General features: G+C 43.5%; 2 protein-coding genes across 4 annotated transcripts in view; one reads left to right on the forward strand and one right to left on the reverse strand.

Moving 5' to 3' along the window:
* The window catches only part of Pi4ka (phosphatidylinositol 4-kinase alpha), a 161,424-nt gene extending 160,407 nt beyond the window's left edge, over nucleotides 1–1,017 (reverse strand). The window contains exons 1-2 of one of the 3 annotated variants that reach the window (XM_029567858.1): nucleotides 771–1,017; nucleotides 35–137 (exon numbers count right to left, since the gene is read on the reverse strand). In XM_029567858.1, the coding sequence (XP_029423718.1) occupies nucleotides 35–137; nucleotides 771–934 (267 nt within the window). In that variant the 5' untranslated portion in view covers nucleotides 935–1,017. The remainder of the gene's footprint in view (nucleotides 1–34; nucleotides 138–770) is intronic. The other 2 variants (XM_029567857.1, XM_008842235.3) reach the window with 2 other exon arrangements.
* A 180-nt stretch (nucleotides 1,018–1,197) lies between these two features.
* The window catches only part of Snap29 (synaptosome associated protein 29), a 45,735-nt gene continuing 29,994 nt past the window's right edge, over nucleotides 1,198–16,938 (forward strand). The window contains exon 1 of the mRNA XM_008842239.2: nucleotides 1,198–1,521. Within this exon, the coding sequence (XP_008840461.1) occupies nucleotides 1,294–1,521 (228 nt within the window). The 5' untranslated portion in view covers nucleotides 1,198–1,293. The remainder of the gene's footprint in view (nucleotides 1,522–16,938) is intronic.

Here is a 16,938-nt window from a genome sequence, read left to right on the forward strand (position 1 = left end):
ATTCAGATCTGACACATCTGTGTTCTTCCCATACCTTTTTTGGTTTTATGAAACTGATCTCCTGAGTCCTGTGCCACCTCCACGCATATCTTTTATCTTCCAAGATAAGGATTCTTCTGGCACGAGTTCTTTCTCTTCTGAAGCAATCCTGAATTTAGTGCTCTGCCACTGATAGTTCACTGCCCATCCCTGCCCACTGCACCTTGTGTCCGAACACACAATGTTGTTGTCGTTTAACAGTTTAATGCCCCCAATCCGTAGAATACGCAGTCGGTGTGCAGGTTCAGAAAGCACATTCAGACACGATGCCCTCCACCACAATTCAATGATAAGGGCAAAGCAGAGGAAAACACCCCTATTTTAAGAGACAGCTCTCCAAGGTCACGGAATAAAAACTGGGAAATCAGGACGAGAGGCCCAGGTTTGGACCCTTGGCCCTTGGCTTATCCCGCTGCTCCTCACCAGCACTCACGTACCAGTCACAGCCCCCGCCCCAGAGGTGTCACGAGATGCTGCCTGCCCGCGCATAGCTCGCCACCCTCCCACATCCACCCGTACCCGCAGCTTCTCCCCGCCCTGCCAACCTGTCCACAGCAGAAACCCCGCCCGCCGCCCCACCTGGCCGCCTTCTCCACTCAGAAGCGCCCTCCTGTCACTAGCGGTCTGCGACCCCAGCGCCTCGGCCTCTTTCGAACCCTAGCAGTGGGGATCCACTGGACTACCTCAGGGTCCTCTTCCTGTCAGTCCGTTGCCGAGCCCGCCCGGATTACCTTCTCCAAGGATGCGGGTCTCTGCACAGCCAAGGAGCGGGCCAGTGAAAGGACCGTGTTGAAATAAAAGCCCCGCGACGTGCCGGAGCCAGAGCTGGAGCCCGAGCCGGAGCCCGAGCCGCCTCCGCCACCTCCGCGGGCCCCAGCTGCCGCCATCGTCCCATGAGCCACAGTACTGCCCGGCCCGCTCGCCTCACCCGGCCAGCGAGCGCCGGATCTCATCGCGCAAGCGCAGCAGTCGCGGGCTTCCCGGACACGTGACCGCTCTGCGGCAGATACTGGGTGGGGCTTGGAAGTGGGGCAGGCCCAAAGCAGCAGGGGGAAAATGAGTTAGTGAAGTGGGCGTGGCCGCGTGTGGCGGATGGTCTCCCCCCACCGCTGCGTGCGATGGTTGGCTCCAGAGGCGGGGCTGCCGACGCTACACTGCCGGAAGTAGCTCTCGGAGGTCCGCCCACCGGGCGGTGGGCTGTTGACTGTGGTCCGGCCGCTCCTCCGCTTCCTAGGACAGACCATCGCCGGCAGCATGTCGGGCTACCCCAAAAGCTATAATCCTTTTGACGATGATGCGGAGGATGAGGACGCCCGGCCGGCGCCTTGGAGGGACGCCCGAGACCTCCCCGACGCCCCCATGGACAGGCAGCAGTACCTGCGACAGGAGGTGCTTCTTAGGGCAGAGGCCACAGCCGCCAGTACCAGCCGGTCCCTATCGCTCATGTATGAATCGGAGAAGGTTGGGGTCGCCTCTTCTGAGGTGAGCCTGAGGGAGGACTGAGCTGAACTGGCCAGTCCTTGCATTGCCAAATGTTTTCCAAAAAAGATTTTGTACACGATATTTTGGGACTTTTAAACTTGCCTACCATAGGTTCTTGCACTTACTGGTTTGATCATAATAATCCATAAACTATGTAAAAAGTTATGAATCTATTGTGCTTGAAAGAAGGTGTTTACCTCTGGAATCTTCCTTAGCTATGATTCTGCATAGTTGATTCATCCCTCCACCCCCATGCCTAGTTAAAAGGTAAACTCCAGAGGCAGAACTGGAGGTAAGAATTCCAAAGAGCAGAGCCTGGATTAGAAAACACACTTCTTGGTCATAAGCCTTAGGCCATTCCTTATTAGTGACCCAGATAAAGTGTAGACTGTGTGCATGCCAGGTGCTTGAGGCACCAGAGCAAAGGGAACCTTGAGTTCTTCCCACATCCTTGAGAACTTTTCACCTTGCTAATGGGAATATTTAAGTCCCTCTGCCAGGACTCCTAGTGAGTAAGCCAAATTCTGAGTTGGGTTGAGTCTAGAACCTTACTTTTATTTCCCAGATCCTAAGCAGATATGTGTATATTGAGACAATCTATTGCTCCAGCCAGCTCTTTTCATCCATAGAAAATTTCAGAGACTTTTTATTTATGTATGTGTGTGTCTATTTGTGTGTATGCATATGTTTTGTGCCGGTGCCCATGAAGAGCACAAGTGGGCATTGGGGGATACCCTGGAGCTGGAGTTACAGGCACTTATGAGCCACCCAATGTGGATACTGAGAACTGAATTCACTCTGGTCCTCTGAAAGAGCAGCTTAATTGCTGAGCTATCTTAGTAGCCTAAGGGGTGGAGGTGGGAGGTTTAAGGCAGTCTGCCTATGAAGCTCAGGCTGGCCAGGAATCCTCTGGCCTCAATCTCCCTAGTGCTTTGATTATAGGCATACACTGTAGCTGACGTTTTCAGTAAGGATTATTCCTAGATACCCTCTTGTCTCCTAAACTTATTCCTAATAAAAGTTGTTAGGGCAGAGGGGGAAAAGTTAAGAAATTACTGATATATCAGCTAAGAATAATCTTAAACATTTTGCAGTTTTGAAAGTAGTGGTTGAAATGGAAGTATTGTCGACCTCTTCCAGTCCTCATGCATGACTGATCTTTGGCAAAAGTCATTTACTCTGATCATTTAGGGTCTTGGACAGTATATTGGTTACTTTTCTGTTGCTGTGATAAAAACACCATGACCAAGGGAATTTATAAAAGGAAGAGTTTATCTAGCTTACAGTTCCAAAGGGGCAAGAGTCCATCATGGTGGCTGGAGTAGGAGCAGAAACTAAGTACTTACATCTTCAAGCAGGCACAGAAAGCAGAGCTCAACTGGAGATCTCGCAAGACTTAAGAACTCTATAAGCCCACTCCTAGTAACTTGCCTCCTCCAGCATGGCTACACTTTCTAAGACATCCCAAAACAGTGCCACCAAATAAGAACAAAATTCTCAAATACATAGAACCTATGGGGGACATTCTCATTCAAACCACCACAGACAGGTATAAGGTATATTGACAACCTTCTCATCTAGGCTATCACTTCTGCATTGCTACTGGTTATTTTCCCTCTCCCACCCGTCCCTGTTATCGTGTCCCTGGTTGTTAATTTACCTTCCTATCTTTAGCCTTGTTCAAGAAATTTTGCATATGGTTCTTACTTAATCTGTGTACTAGATTTGTATTCCAAACCAAATCAAATGAGTCTTAGGGCCTTAGGTGAAAAGGTCAGTTTGGCAAGGTGAGGTGGCTCATGCCTTTAGTCCCAGCACTTGGGAGGCAGAGCAGGCAGAGCTCTGTGAGTTGAAGGCCAGACTGGTCTGCATAGTGAGTTTCAGGCCAGCTGGGGCAACAGGGAGACCCTGTCTCAAAAGAAAAAGAAAAAAAAGGTCAGTTTGTTTAGTTTTGTTTGCTTTGAGATAAGGTCTCATTATGTAGCCCAGACTGGCCTTGAACTCAAGATTCTCTTGCTTGTCTTCAAAGTGCTAAAATCATAGACAGGTACCACCATGCCAGGCTGTGAGCAGGTAGGTCTCTTGATTGGGGTTCCTAAACCTAAGGAGGCAACCAAGAACTTTTTTTTTCTAATTTTATCTTTTTTCATTTTTATTTTTTATGTATATGAATGTTTTGCCTGCATATATGTAAGAGCACCACATGCATGTAAACCCACAGTGGCCAGAGAGAGTGTCAGATCCTCTGAAACTAGAGGTACAGATGGTTGTTAGCCACCATTTAGGTGCTGGGACCTGAACCCAGGTCCTCTCCAAGAACAGCCTGTGCTTTTAACCACTGACCCATCTCTTTAGCCCCTAAGAACTATTTTTTTAAACTCATAAATTTATTTATCCCATCTTAAAGTTTTTTGAAACTTAATTTTATATCTTTATGTGTGTTCATAGTATATGTGAAAAAAATCACTAGGCATGGTGGTACATGCCTTTACTCCCATCACTTGAGAAGTGGAGGCAGGTGGATCTCCATGAATTCGAGGTCAGCCTGGTCTATAGAGAGAGTTCTGACCTGTGTGCAAAGGCGGAAGGTTGTTGACAAGTATCTTCCTCTTATCACCTGGCTAGACTGGCCAGCCAGAGAGCTCTGAGTACCTGCCCATCTTCATCCTTCATCAATAGGATTATAGGCCCATGCCACCACAACAGACTTTTATTAGGTCTGGGTTCCAAACTCAGGTTCTCATGCTTGTACAGCAGGCACTTTATCTACTGAGCCATCTTCCTAGCCCTATTTATCCCCTATCTTTTTCACTCACTAGTGTTTATGGAATATGAGCAGCCCCTGGGTGGGGGACATTTCCTTTATGTTATATCACATATAATTGAAATAGTTATGCTCCATATTTGAGATTCATATGGGTTTTAATGTTACAACATTTTTGATTATTGTTTTCTGAGACAATGTTTTGCTGTTTAACCCAGGGTAAGCTCAAACTCGTCATCTTTCTGACTCAGTTGCCCAAGTGCTAGGCTTATAAGTATGTGCTACCATGCCCAGTTATTTACATCATTTTAAATGGCATTTATTTAAAAACTTTACATATGGATAAAATCATTACTTTTCCATTGCTGTGATAAAAAACCGTCACTAAAGCAACATATAGAAGGAAGAGTTCATTGGGCTTAAGCTTCAAAGGCATGAGAGTCCATCATGACAAGGGAGGCATGGCAGGAGGCAGCCAGAGCAGAAAGCTGAGCACTCAAATCTTTAAGCAGGCACTGGAAGCAGAGAATGAAACTGAAAATGGGCAAGACTAAAGCTCACCCCAGTGACATCCTTCCTCCAGCAAGGCCACACCTCCTAAACCTCCCAAAATAGCCACCAACTGGGGACAAAGTGTTCAAATATGGAGCCTGTGAGGGACATTCTCGCTCAAACCACCACATTCCACTCCCTGGCCCCTATAGGCTCATGACCATATCATAATATAAAATGCATTTAGTCTAACCTTAAAAGTCCCCACAGTCCTTAATGGTCTCAACACTATTCAAAAGTCCAATATCCAAAGTTTCTTTTTGAGACTCGAGATACTCTGTTAACCGTAACCCCCTGTAAAATCAAAAAGACACATTACATATGTCCAACACGCATGGAATCAAAATACATTCCCATTACAAAAGGGAGGAATGGAGGCATAGTAGAAAAATACCAAACCAAAACAAGACTGAAAACCAAGAGGGCAAATATCAAATCCTGTTGCTATGGAAATCAGGCAGTAAGAGACCAAACATTTGCTCAGAAAGTTAAAGCACTCTCAATTTGTTTATTTTTGTCAGTGGACCCAGAGGAGTTAACACTCTGAAGTTCTGGGCCCCAAGGTACAGAAATCCACAGTTTTTATAGATCTCCCCTCATCATATCTTAACTGCTATAATGCTGGTAGATTTAAATTGCAGCCTACATGGCCACCAGCACATATATTTACATGTCCCAAGGGCCCCCAAGCAGCAATTACTTCCCCAGATGTGTTTACAGAAACAGATATTAAGGGCAAGGGTTCAGACATTCCTTACAACAGAATTTATTGTTGGTGCCTTAGCACGCAGGACAGTTGCAAATACATAACAGTGGCATTCATTTCTCAAGATAGCTTGAGGTCTTTGATGTTCTCCATTTTAGTAAGCTTTCATAAAACCACTTAAAAGGTGAGTACTATGTCCCAAAGTATAAAATCAATCATTAAATGATAAAAGCAATATCAGACATACACAAAGAGTGACATTAAATGCATGGGTATATTTCTTTTCCTCCTCACAGTAGCTCCATATCTGATGTCTGAGACGTTAGTTCCAAAGGACTTAGATGGCCCAGCCTCTCCAGCTTTGCTGCCTGCAATATTCATCACTCTATTGGACTGGTATCACTCTATACAGCTCTCCTTGGCAGATGCCTCATGGTTCTGGCAACTCCAACATCTTGAGATCTCTACTGCCAACCAGGCTTCACCTTCAAAGCTTCAAACAATGGCTTCTTGGGGCCCCTTGGCCTCCCAGGGCCTTGTATTATACAGGGACTTCCCTGCCACACTCTGCCTGGCCTCAGCAGCTCTCTGAAACTGCAAAGGCAGAGTCATTGACCCCCCCCCCCACTCTTGCATCTTTCATGCCCGGAGAACCAGCAGCATGTGAATGACTCTGCCAAACTCCACTAGCCCCTATATTCCACATAATCAGCAGCTTTTGCATGTTATAGTTTTCTAAGAACAAAAAACTTCTTAGGCCTTTTCCTTTCACTAGTTGGAAACTTAGCTGGATAGGGTCTTGCCCTAGGGGTACTCTTTCCATTGTTCAGTTGCAAATCTGGAGGCCACTTCTTTTTTTTAATATTTTATGTGTATGCATGTATTGCCTGCCTGTAGGTAGGTGCACCCATGTCTTGTAATGCCCATGGAGGTCAGAAGAGGGAGTCAGATCCCCTAGAACTGAAATTACAGATGATTGTTAGCCTCCATGTGGTTGCTGGGGATTGAATCCTGTGCTCTTAACCACTAAGCCATCTCTCCAGAGCCTAGAGGGCACTTCTTAATGGCTCTAATCTCTTTATCAATGGGAGGGCATCTTCCAGGGCATGGCTTACCTGCCACATTAAGCTTCCTAGCTTTCTTTTCCTCTCCAAGCTGTACATCTATATTTCTTTCTGCCCCATTTGCTGTTTTCCATTGTAGATCTGCATAATATTCACCATTAATAACCACACCACCAAGTCAATGTTAAGCTGTCTTAAAATTTCCCCCACCAAAGAAATTAGTTCATTACCTTTTAATTTAGTGCCAGGCAATTTCTTAGGCCTCAGGCAAATGGCAGCCAGATTCCTTGTCAAAATGTCACAGTTGCTTGTTTTCATCTTCCCATGGAACATCTTGAGCTGGGTCCCTAATAGAATGATCAATTAAGCTCTGCTTACAGCATTGGACTGCTTTTCTTGTGCAAAAAAACATGGTCAGGTTATTCACAACAACACCCTACATTTGGCACCAACTTCTTTTTTTTAAATATTTTATTATTTTTTTATGTGTATGAGTATATTGCCTGCATGTATGTAAGTGCACTCCTGTCTTGCAGTGCCCACAGAGGTCAGAAGAGGGCATCAAATCCCCTGGAACTGGAGTTATGGATGGTTGTTAGCCACCATGTAGGTGCTAGAAATCAAACCCAAGTCTACTGCAAGAGCGCTCTGCAAGGACAGCCAGTGCTCTTAACCACTGAGCTGTCTCTCCAGTGCTGGTACCAACTTTTATGTTAGTTACTTTTCCATCACTGTGATAAAATACCATGACCAAGGCAACATATAGAAGGAAGAGTTCATTTGGCTTAATGATTGAAGAGGGATAAGTTCATCATGGCAGGGGAGGCATGACAGGAGGCAGCCAGAGCAGAAAGCCCAGCTCTTACATCTTCAAGCAAGCACACTATGCAGAGAGAGCAACACTGGAAATGGACAAGGCCAAAGCCCACTCCCAGTGACATGCCTCCTCCAGCAAAGCCAGAACTCCTAAACATCCCAAAATAGCCACCAACTGGGGACAAAGTGTTCAAATACTTGGAGCCTGTGGGGGACATTCTCATTCAAACCACCACATGGTAATATGCTTTTTTTTTCAATTAATTTTTTAGGTTAACATACAAATTAATGGATTTTATTTTGCATTTTCTTTTCTTGGTCTTTTTAAGATAGGGTCTCCCTGTAGCCCCAGCAGGCCTGGAACTCGCTATGTAGACCATGCTGGCCTTGAACTCACAGAGATCTGCCTGCCTTTGCCTCCCAAGTACTGAGATTAAAGGCATGCGCCACCACGCCCAGCAATAATAGGTTTTAATATACTTTTTTTTTTTTTTTAAGACAGGGTCTCTCTGTAGCCCCAGCTGGCCTAGAACTTACAATGTAGATGAGGCTGGCCTCTGGCCTCAATCACTCAGAAATCCACTAGCCTCTGCCTCCCAAGTGCTAGGACTAAAAGTGTGTGCCACCATGCCCAGCTTCAGTGTGACATTTTCATACATGAATATAATGTATTTTGATCATATTTATGCCCCATAACCCTTTCTTTTTCCTCCTCTCACAGATTCCCTTCCTCTTCTTAACCACTCCCCTTTTTCTTCCACTGTCATGTCTCTTCTCCCCCTCCTCCTTTTCCTCCTCCTCCTCTTTGTGTGTATGTGTGTGTGTGTGAGAGAGAGTGAGAGACAGAGGCAGACAGAGAGAGACAGAGACAGAGATTCACTGAGTTTAATTAGGGTTGCCTATGGGAATATGAGTAAAGAGTTATTTACAGGAGCTTAGAGCCATAGACAGGAGCACCCTGTCTATAGCTACACCACAGAAGATAATGTTTTTTGTTTGTTTGTTTGTTTGTTTTTTTCCCTCAGCAACCATTAACTACATTTAGATCCTCAGTGGGAGATGGGGCCTCTTGATCTGCTACCTCCCTCCTATGGCAGGCTCACTCTTGTGTAGGTCTTGTGCTGGTAATTACAGCTGCTGGGTTTAAGAGTGCAACAGCCATGCCATGCCCAAAAGAGTTTCCCACAACATTCCATCCCTTCTCCTGATTATGTTGTTTCTATCTCCTGTTATGCTTTATTTCCTACGCCTTGGGGTTGGGGTGATAAAGATTTCCTGTTTAAGGTTCAGCTTTCAATAGTCAGCACTTTGACCAGTTATGGATCTGTAGTAACTGCTGCCCATTGCAAAAAGTAAGCCTCTATGACCAAAAGAAAGGCCAGTTGTGATGACACACACTTGTAGAGTGATATGCTGAAGAGGCAGAGGCAGGATGATCAGGAGTTTGAGGCCAGCCTGGGATACACATTTAAACATATATAAATATACCTGGTTCCGTGTGTGTGTATGGAACCAGGTATGGAGGTGTGGTGGTACATGCATTTAATCCCAGCACATGAGAGGCAGGGGCCAGTGGGTCTCTTGTGAGACCAGACCAGCCTGCTCTATAAGGAGTTCTAGGCCAGTCTGTGCTCCATAGTCAAAGCCCATCTTTTTTGGGGGTGGGGGTTTTTTTGAGGCAGGGTCTCCCTGTAGCCCCAGCTGATCTGGAACTAATTATGTAGATCAGACTGGCCTTGAACTCAGAGAAAGCCACCTGCCTCTGTCTTGGAGTGCTGGGATTAAAGGCGTGCATACCACCACACCTGGCTAAAAGTCAAAGGTTCTCTTTTGGGGCTGGAGAGATGGCTCAGGAGGTATAGTGTGCTTATTACTCTTCCAGAGGACCCAAGTTCAGTTCCTAACACCCACAGGAGGTGCCTCACAATCACCTTAACTCTGACTTCAAGGGAATCCAATGCCTCTGATTCACAACTGCCTATAACTCCATCTCCAGGTGGGGGCCTAGAGGGTGGTGTATGGACATGGGACTTCTGGCCTCCTCAGGTGTCTGCACTCATACTCCCACACAGACACAATCACATAATTCAAAGTAATAAAAAATATTTTAAAGTATTTATTTTAAGGGGCTGGAGAGATGGCTCAGCAGTTAAGAACACTGGTTGTTCTTGCAGAAGACCCAGGTTCGAATCCCAGCACCACCCACATGGCAGCTTACAACTGTGTAACTCCAGTTCCAGGGGATCCGGTGGCCTCTTCTGTCCTCTAAGGGCATTGTACAACATGGTGCCCTTACCCTCATGCAGGCAATACACTCATACACATAAAATTAAAAAAAAAATTTAGACCAGGCATGGTGGCACACTCCTTTAGTCCTAGCACTTGGGAGGCAGATCTTTGTGAGATCAAGTCCAGCCTGGTCTACATAGTTCCAGACCAAGCTGGAGCTGCAGGGAGACCCTGTCTCCCCAGAGGTCCTTCTCTGGAAAGTAGAGAGAGTGAGCACAGAGGCAGAGTGGTCCCTCTGGCATAGGAGCCTTAAGCCTAGATGTTGCTCAGGAAGGTGCAATGTTACCATGACTGACTAGGCAGGTGACAGGCTTTATCACTAGCAGCATTGTACATACAAAGTAAGCATGGTGAGACATACACGTATAATCCTCACACTTAGACAGAGGCAGGAGAATCACTGCAAATTTAAGGCCAGTTACCATCAGCTCCTACCTGTAGCATCCTTATAGAAATACTCTGTGTATAAAAACATGGTTTTCTTTTTTTTTATGTGTATGTGTGTATTACCTGCTTGTAGGTAATTGCACCCATGTTATGCAATGCCCCTGGAGGTCTTTTTAACTTAAAGTGAGGCATTCTTGACATGCTGACCTGGTACTTAACAGTAATGAACACTGTTCCATGGAAGGGGTTTTTTTGGTGGCGGCAGGCGGGGGGCAGAAAGACTGTGTTATATTCCCTTAAATAGATAGTTTCTATTTATGAAAACTGTCTCCTAGTAATGAGCTTCCTACATAGAAATTGGGGGTTTTTTGTATGTCCATCACCACCCTGGCCAGTGCCTCTCACCTTCCCAGGACACTGCCTCTCCGGTAGCACTCTAGCATACTACAGTGACCTTTTCTGGGACCTGGGATCTCAGTTCAGCAGAGTCTAGCAACAAACATTAGACTATGGTTCACATTGTGCTTGCATCTACACCATTGGAAAGGGACTAGTATTTGGTAGAGTTGATACATAACATACTCAGCTACCCTGGTTGGCACATTCTTCTCACAGGCCTATTCATCTTATATCTTCCCAGCAACTGTCACTGAAGCCACACTAGGTATTCAGATCAGAGAGGTGGAAAAGACAACACTTCCTAACCCAGGAGCTGTGGCCATCAAGGGAAGCTTTCTAGGTTTTCCCCTCAATGTAGAGTGAATTCATTACCACAGATGTACCCTCATTTTTTAGAAAGCTGGTAAGGAACAGCCATTCCCAGTAAGGGGCCGTGCCAACCAGACCTAACTCTCCAGGGCAGTTTGTCTGATTTCTCAGATTTTTCTCTGCAGCAGATTTCTCAGCACAAGCTGGTGAACACAAAAATATAGCTGCTAGGTTAATTCCTCTATAGAGTTCTAAATGTCTACATTTAAAAGAGCAGTGTCTTAACCTGTCTCTTATTCTGCTCTCCCTTGCCTTTCTTAGCACAATGCCCTATTTTTTTTCTTGGTGTTCTGCTACGTAGGCATAACTACCCTCAGGTTCCAACTCCCTGAATAGTCAAACTGATACCAAGCGACCAAAGGTCTATCTCTCCCACTTCCTCATCATAAATCAATACTAACCTAGACTCTTCTGCCCAGAGCACTCAGAAAAATTATCTTATCATGCCAGACATTCCAGTGGCAGAAACCAAGTAAAAGCCAGATCTTTTGTGGGGACAACTCAGACCTGCTTAGTTATCCTTTCCTTGGTCCCAGGCTAGGCCACACATGTATATCAAATCAGTAGCACCAGCAGTACCACCTTTCTCTCTCTCTCTCTCTCTCTCTCTCTCTCTCTCTCTCTCTCTCTCTCTCTCTCGTGTGTGTGTATGTGTGTTGACACTGGGGATGAACCTTAGAGCTACACTCCAGTCCTCAATGATTATGTAAACTAAGATCCATTTTGTGTTTCTGAATCTTCTTCATGCCATGGCTATGTCTGGCTTTAGTCAAACAGAAGCCGGCAAGTTCCACATCCACACATGCTCAGCTGCCCTGACCAGCACGTGTGTGTGTGTGTGTGTGTGTGTGTGTGTGTGTGTGTGTGTATTCCCCTGGGAGAAGAGAGACATAATGGGGATAAATTTACTTTTTTTTCTTCTTCTTTTGAAATATGCAACCTAGGCTGGCCTCAAATTTGCTAATTCTCTTGCCTCCAACTCCAGAGAGTTGGGATTGCAGGCCTAGGCCACCACACCCATTTTATCTCCAATCTAATTTTTTTTCAAATTGTACTTAATTTATTCACTACAATCTCTTATTTAGTTCATGATATTTGAAATTGTAAACTTTACTATTTAAGAGTCAGGATATATATAATATGTCATGTATATTATATATATAATGTCTGGGAGTGTGGCATGTTAGCTGGATCTATATCTTTCTTAAAATTATTTATTTAATAACCACATGATTAGAAGAAGCATTTCATTACAACATTAACATATTCAATAACAATTTCCAGAGCAAAGATGCATCTCTTTCAATATTGGCTGTAAATTTTTGGGTTTACAGTTGAATTAATAGTTATACAATATTGAACTCAGTATAAACCCTATAAGATATAAAATTGATTGAGGTTTTAACCTTTAAAGAAGATCTTCATTTCATTTTAAAATATACTGTTTCATACAGAAAAACTCTTTCTTTGTGTGTGGTCTTTTTGAGACAGGGTCTCCCTGTAGTCCTGGCTGTCCTGGAACTCACTATGTAGACCAGGCTGGCCTTGAACTCAGAGATCCACCTGCCTCTGCCTCCCAAGTGATGGGATTAAAGGTGTGCACCACCACGGGCCTGGCAGAAGACCTCATTTTTAATACTACTAACACTTAGATGTTTGCACATGCATCTCTAATCTCTATGTATCTGATTCTTAATAGTTACCGTCAGTTACTTTCTGAGGTCCACCTGAGCATGGATATAAAATCATTGGGTAAATTTCAGTGGTAATGTGTTTCACCTCTACTAATTAACGTGAGAAAAAAATTTTATGCTTCTTCCTCAAATAAAACTTTTTGTTGTTGTTGTTGATTTTTTTATGTGTATTTCATACAGAACATCCAAAACAATCTTTTTTTTTTTTTTTTTTGGTCTTTTTGAGACAGGGTCTCCCTGTAGCCCCAGCTGACCTGGAATTAGATTAGCTATGTAGACCAGGTTGGCCTCATACTCACAGAGATCCACCTGCCTCTGCCTCCCAAGTGCTGGGACTAAAGGCATGCACCACCATGCCCAGCCCAAACAATCTTATTCATCTATATACTCACATCCCAGATGGCACTCTCCCATAGTCCCCGCCTCACTGGAGCCCATATACTCTGTAATCCCTATTATTGTCCATTGTGTTATTGGCGCCCCCAGCCATTCTCCAGTGCTTGTCCATCCGCTCAATCTAGTCAGCCTACCTAGAGTTCCTTGTTTTAGGAAGATCAGCTCTTCCTCAATCCACTGAATCTAGTCAGCCTATGTAGAGTTCCTTGTTTTAGGAAGATCAGCTCTTCCTCAATCCACTGAATCTAGTCAGCCTATGTAGAGTTCCTTGTTTTAGGAAGATCAGCTCTTCCTCAATCCACTGAATCTAGTCAGCCTATGTAGAGTTCCTTGTTTTAGGAAGATCAGCTCTTCCTCAATCCACTGAATCTACCTATGCTGGGTTACTGTCTGGGAGTCTCTTAGGCCACCTGGCCAACAACTCAAAGGAAGGTATCTCCTGACTGGTGTTGTTTCTTCTTATGTAGCTTTTAGCTATGAATATGGACTCTTCAAGAATTATATTGATCCCTTTAATCTTTGGTTATACTTTCCTTTTGAGTGTTTAAGACCATACTGTCTTAAATAAACCAATAAACCAAATTTACTTTTACTCTTAAGGTCATTTGAGGATCTGTTCCTCAGGTGTCATATGGGCTTGGAAGGAGCCCCTGGCTCCTTTCTTTTACCAGTTCCATCTATATGAAGATAAGTCAAAGGTCCTGCTCAATTGTGGCTGTCTTCACTTGGAAGCATGGAGGAAATGTTTCCTCTGTGTTGACCCTCCTCTTAGTAGACTGGTTCAAGTCCATTTGGTGGGGTCTCCATGCCCTCCTTGATCAAGAGGACAGGTGGCACACCACAGTTACAGGACATTTTGAGAGATGCTCATAGTCCCCCGAAGCTTAGTCAACCTAGGAGGGCAAGGAACAAAAACTGTCCTTTATGTCCCTCTGATCAAATTAAGTATAGGCCTCAAAGTATGGCTGTTAGACATCCAAGAAGGTTAGTTCCACCAGTCTGGTACTTTTAATTACCATGTGTTATATAGATAAAGCTTGGGCAAAGACCAAAAGTTCTCAGATAAACCTTGCCTAGACATGTGTTATATTCCTTGAGCTAGTTATATGTATAATTTGTCAATAGGTTGTCCAATTAATATTGTTCCCTCTGGTTTTTTAAAACTAGTTAGGCACTATTTATCTCTCGCATTGTCTAACCCTTCCACCACGGTTTCCCCATTTAAAGTGCACCCATTTTTCCCATTTCTCCCTTAGTAATACCCTTCTCCTATGGTCCCACCTCTCTTGAGCTCCTTCCTTCCCTTTATCCCCAAGTTTCTTTGTATAACCCTCCCTCCCTCGTCCCCTTAAAATAACCCCATTTTTATCCATATCTCCCTTATTAATGCCTGTTTTCTACTGTTCTTCTCTTTCAGATTCTTTCTTTTCCTTTATCTCCCTGGTTCCTTTCCATTATCCTGGTTCCTGTAGTTATGCCTGGATACATACTCATCAGGATTTGGTGCTAGGATCTACATATGAGTTAGAACACGTTTTTTGTTTGTTTGTTTGTTTTTGTTTTTGTTTTTCGGAGTCTGTTACTTCGTGTAGGATAACAGTTTCTAGTTCCATCCATTTACCTGCAAATTTCATGATTTCATCTTTCTTTACTGCTTTATTTTATGTGTGATTTTCTTCTTGGTGTGTTTATTGGTGTGTGTCATTGTACAAAATTCTTTTGAATTTCTTTGCTCTGCCTTCACCTATATATATCACATACTTTGTTGTATACTGTGTATATCACATTGTTGTATACTATGTATATCACATGCTCACCCTCCAGGGCTTCTTTTCTTTTGGTTTTTGGTCCTTTTTCAGACAGGGTCTTCCTGTAGCCCCAGCTGGCCTGGAACTTGCTATGTAGATAAGGCTGGCCCTGAACTCACAGAGATCCACCTGCCTCTGCCTCCCGAGTGCTGGAATTAAAGGCATGCACCACCACATCTGACTTCATTTGTAGTTTTTTAAGAGTTCTCCACACTGCTTTCCATAGGGGTTGAACAAGTTTGCAATCCCACCAGCAATGGATGAATGTTCCTCTTTCCCCACATCCTCTCCAACATTTGATATCATTTGTTCTCTTGATCTTAGCCAGTCTGACTGAGGTAAGATGAAATCTTAAAGTGGTTTTAATTTGCATTTTTCTAATTGATAATGATGTTTAACACCTTTTAAGATGGTTCTTAGCCATCTTTATTTCTTCTTTTGAGAACTCTGTTCAGTTGCTTAGACCATTTTTAAATTGGGTTACTTCCTTTCTTGATTCTTTGTTTTTTGAGTTTGTTATATATTCTGGATGTTAAGCCTCTGTCAGAAGTGTTGTTGGTGAAGATTTTCTCCCCTTCTGTGGGTTTTCTCTTCACTTCCTTGGTTGCTTCTTTTGATGTACAGAAGCTTTTTAGTTTAATGAGGTCCTATTTGTTGATTCTTGACCTTGTTTCCTGAGCAATTGATGTCTGGTTTAGAAAATCCTTTCCTACACCTATATCTTGTAGGTTTTTCCCAATGCTTTTTCTTCTGACAGTTTCAGAGTTTCAGACTTCACATTGAGGTCTTTGACCCATTTGGAGTTGACTTTTGTGTAAGGTGAAAGATAGGAGTTTAATTTCATTCTTCTACAGGTGGAGATCCAGTTTTGCTAGCACCATTTGCTGAAATGTCTTTCCTCCAGTGAATGTTTTTGGCCCCTTTGTCAAATATCAGGTGGCTGAAATTGCATGTACTCATATTTGGGTCTTCAATTGTGTTCCATTGATCTACGGGTCTATTTTTGTGCCAGTACCTGTTGTTTTTATGACTCTAGCTCTGTAATACAGTTTAAAGTCTGGTATAGTAATCCCCCCTGTATTGCTCTTAGTGCTCAGGGTTGCTTTGGCTATCTGAGGTCTTTTGTGCTTCCATATGAATCTTAGGATGATTTTTTTCCAGCTCTCTGAAGAATGTCATGGGGATTTTGATTGGTATTGCATTGAATCTATAAATGGCTTTTGGTAGGATGGTCATTTTTACAATATTAATTCTTCTAATCCATGAGCATGGGAGGTCCTTCCATCTTCTGATGTCTTCCTCAATCTCTTTCTTTAAAGATTTAAAATTTTCATTGTAGAGGTCTTTAATGTCTTTGGTCAGGTTTATTCCAAGATATTTTATTTTATTTTATTGCAGCTATTGTGAAAGGAGTGTTACCATGTACTTTTCCTCTGATTTGTTGTTATTGGTATATAGAAAGGCTACAGACTTTTGTGGATTAATTTTGTAACCTGCAACTTTACTGAATGTGTTAATAATCTCTATGAGTTTTCTAGTGGAATTTTTGACGTCTCTTAGGTATAATATTTTATCATCTTCAAAAAGCGATAATTTGATCTCTTTTTTTCCAATTATTACTCCTTTAATTTCCTTCTCTTGTCTTATTGCTGAGTTTCAAGCCCTGTGTTAAAAAGGAGTGGAGATAGTGGACAGCCTTGCCTGGTTCCTGATTTTGATGGGAATGCTTCCAGATTTTCTCCATTTAGAATGATGTTGGCTGTGGGTTTTTTGTATGTGGCTTTAATTATGTTGAGGTATGTTCCTTCCAGTCCAATTCCTCTAGGACTTCGAACATAAATATATGTTGAATTTTGTCAAAGGCCTATGACATTTATTGACTTATGTATATTGAACCATCCCTGCATCTTTGGAATAAAGCCAACCTGATCATGGTGGATGATCTTTTTGATGTATGTCTGTATGCGGTTTGCAAGTTTTTTTGTTTGTTTTGTTTTGTTTTGTTTTTGGTCTTTTTGAGACAGGGTCTCCCTGTAGCCCCAGCTGTCCTGGAACTCACTATGTGGACCAGGCTGGCCTTCAACTCACTTCCCAAGTGCTGGAATTAAAGGCGTGCAGCACCACGCCCAGCCTGGTTTGCAAGTATTTCGTTGAGAATTTTTGCATCTATGTT

Source organism: Nannospalax galili, unplaced genomic scaffold, assembly GCF_000622305.1.
Source record: "Nannospalax galili isolate Female #2095 unplaced genomic scaffold, S.galili_v1.0 scaffold321, whole genome shotgun sequence".
Taxonomy (NCBI): Eukaryota; Metazoa; Chordata; class Mammalia; order Rodentia; family Spalacidae; genus Nannospalax; species Nannospalax galili.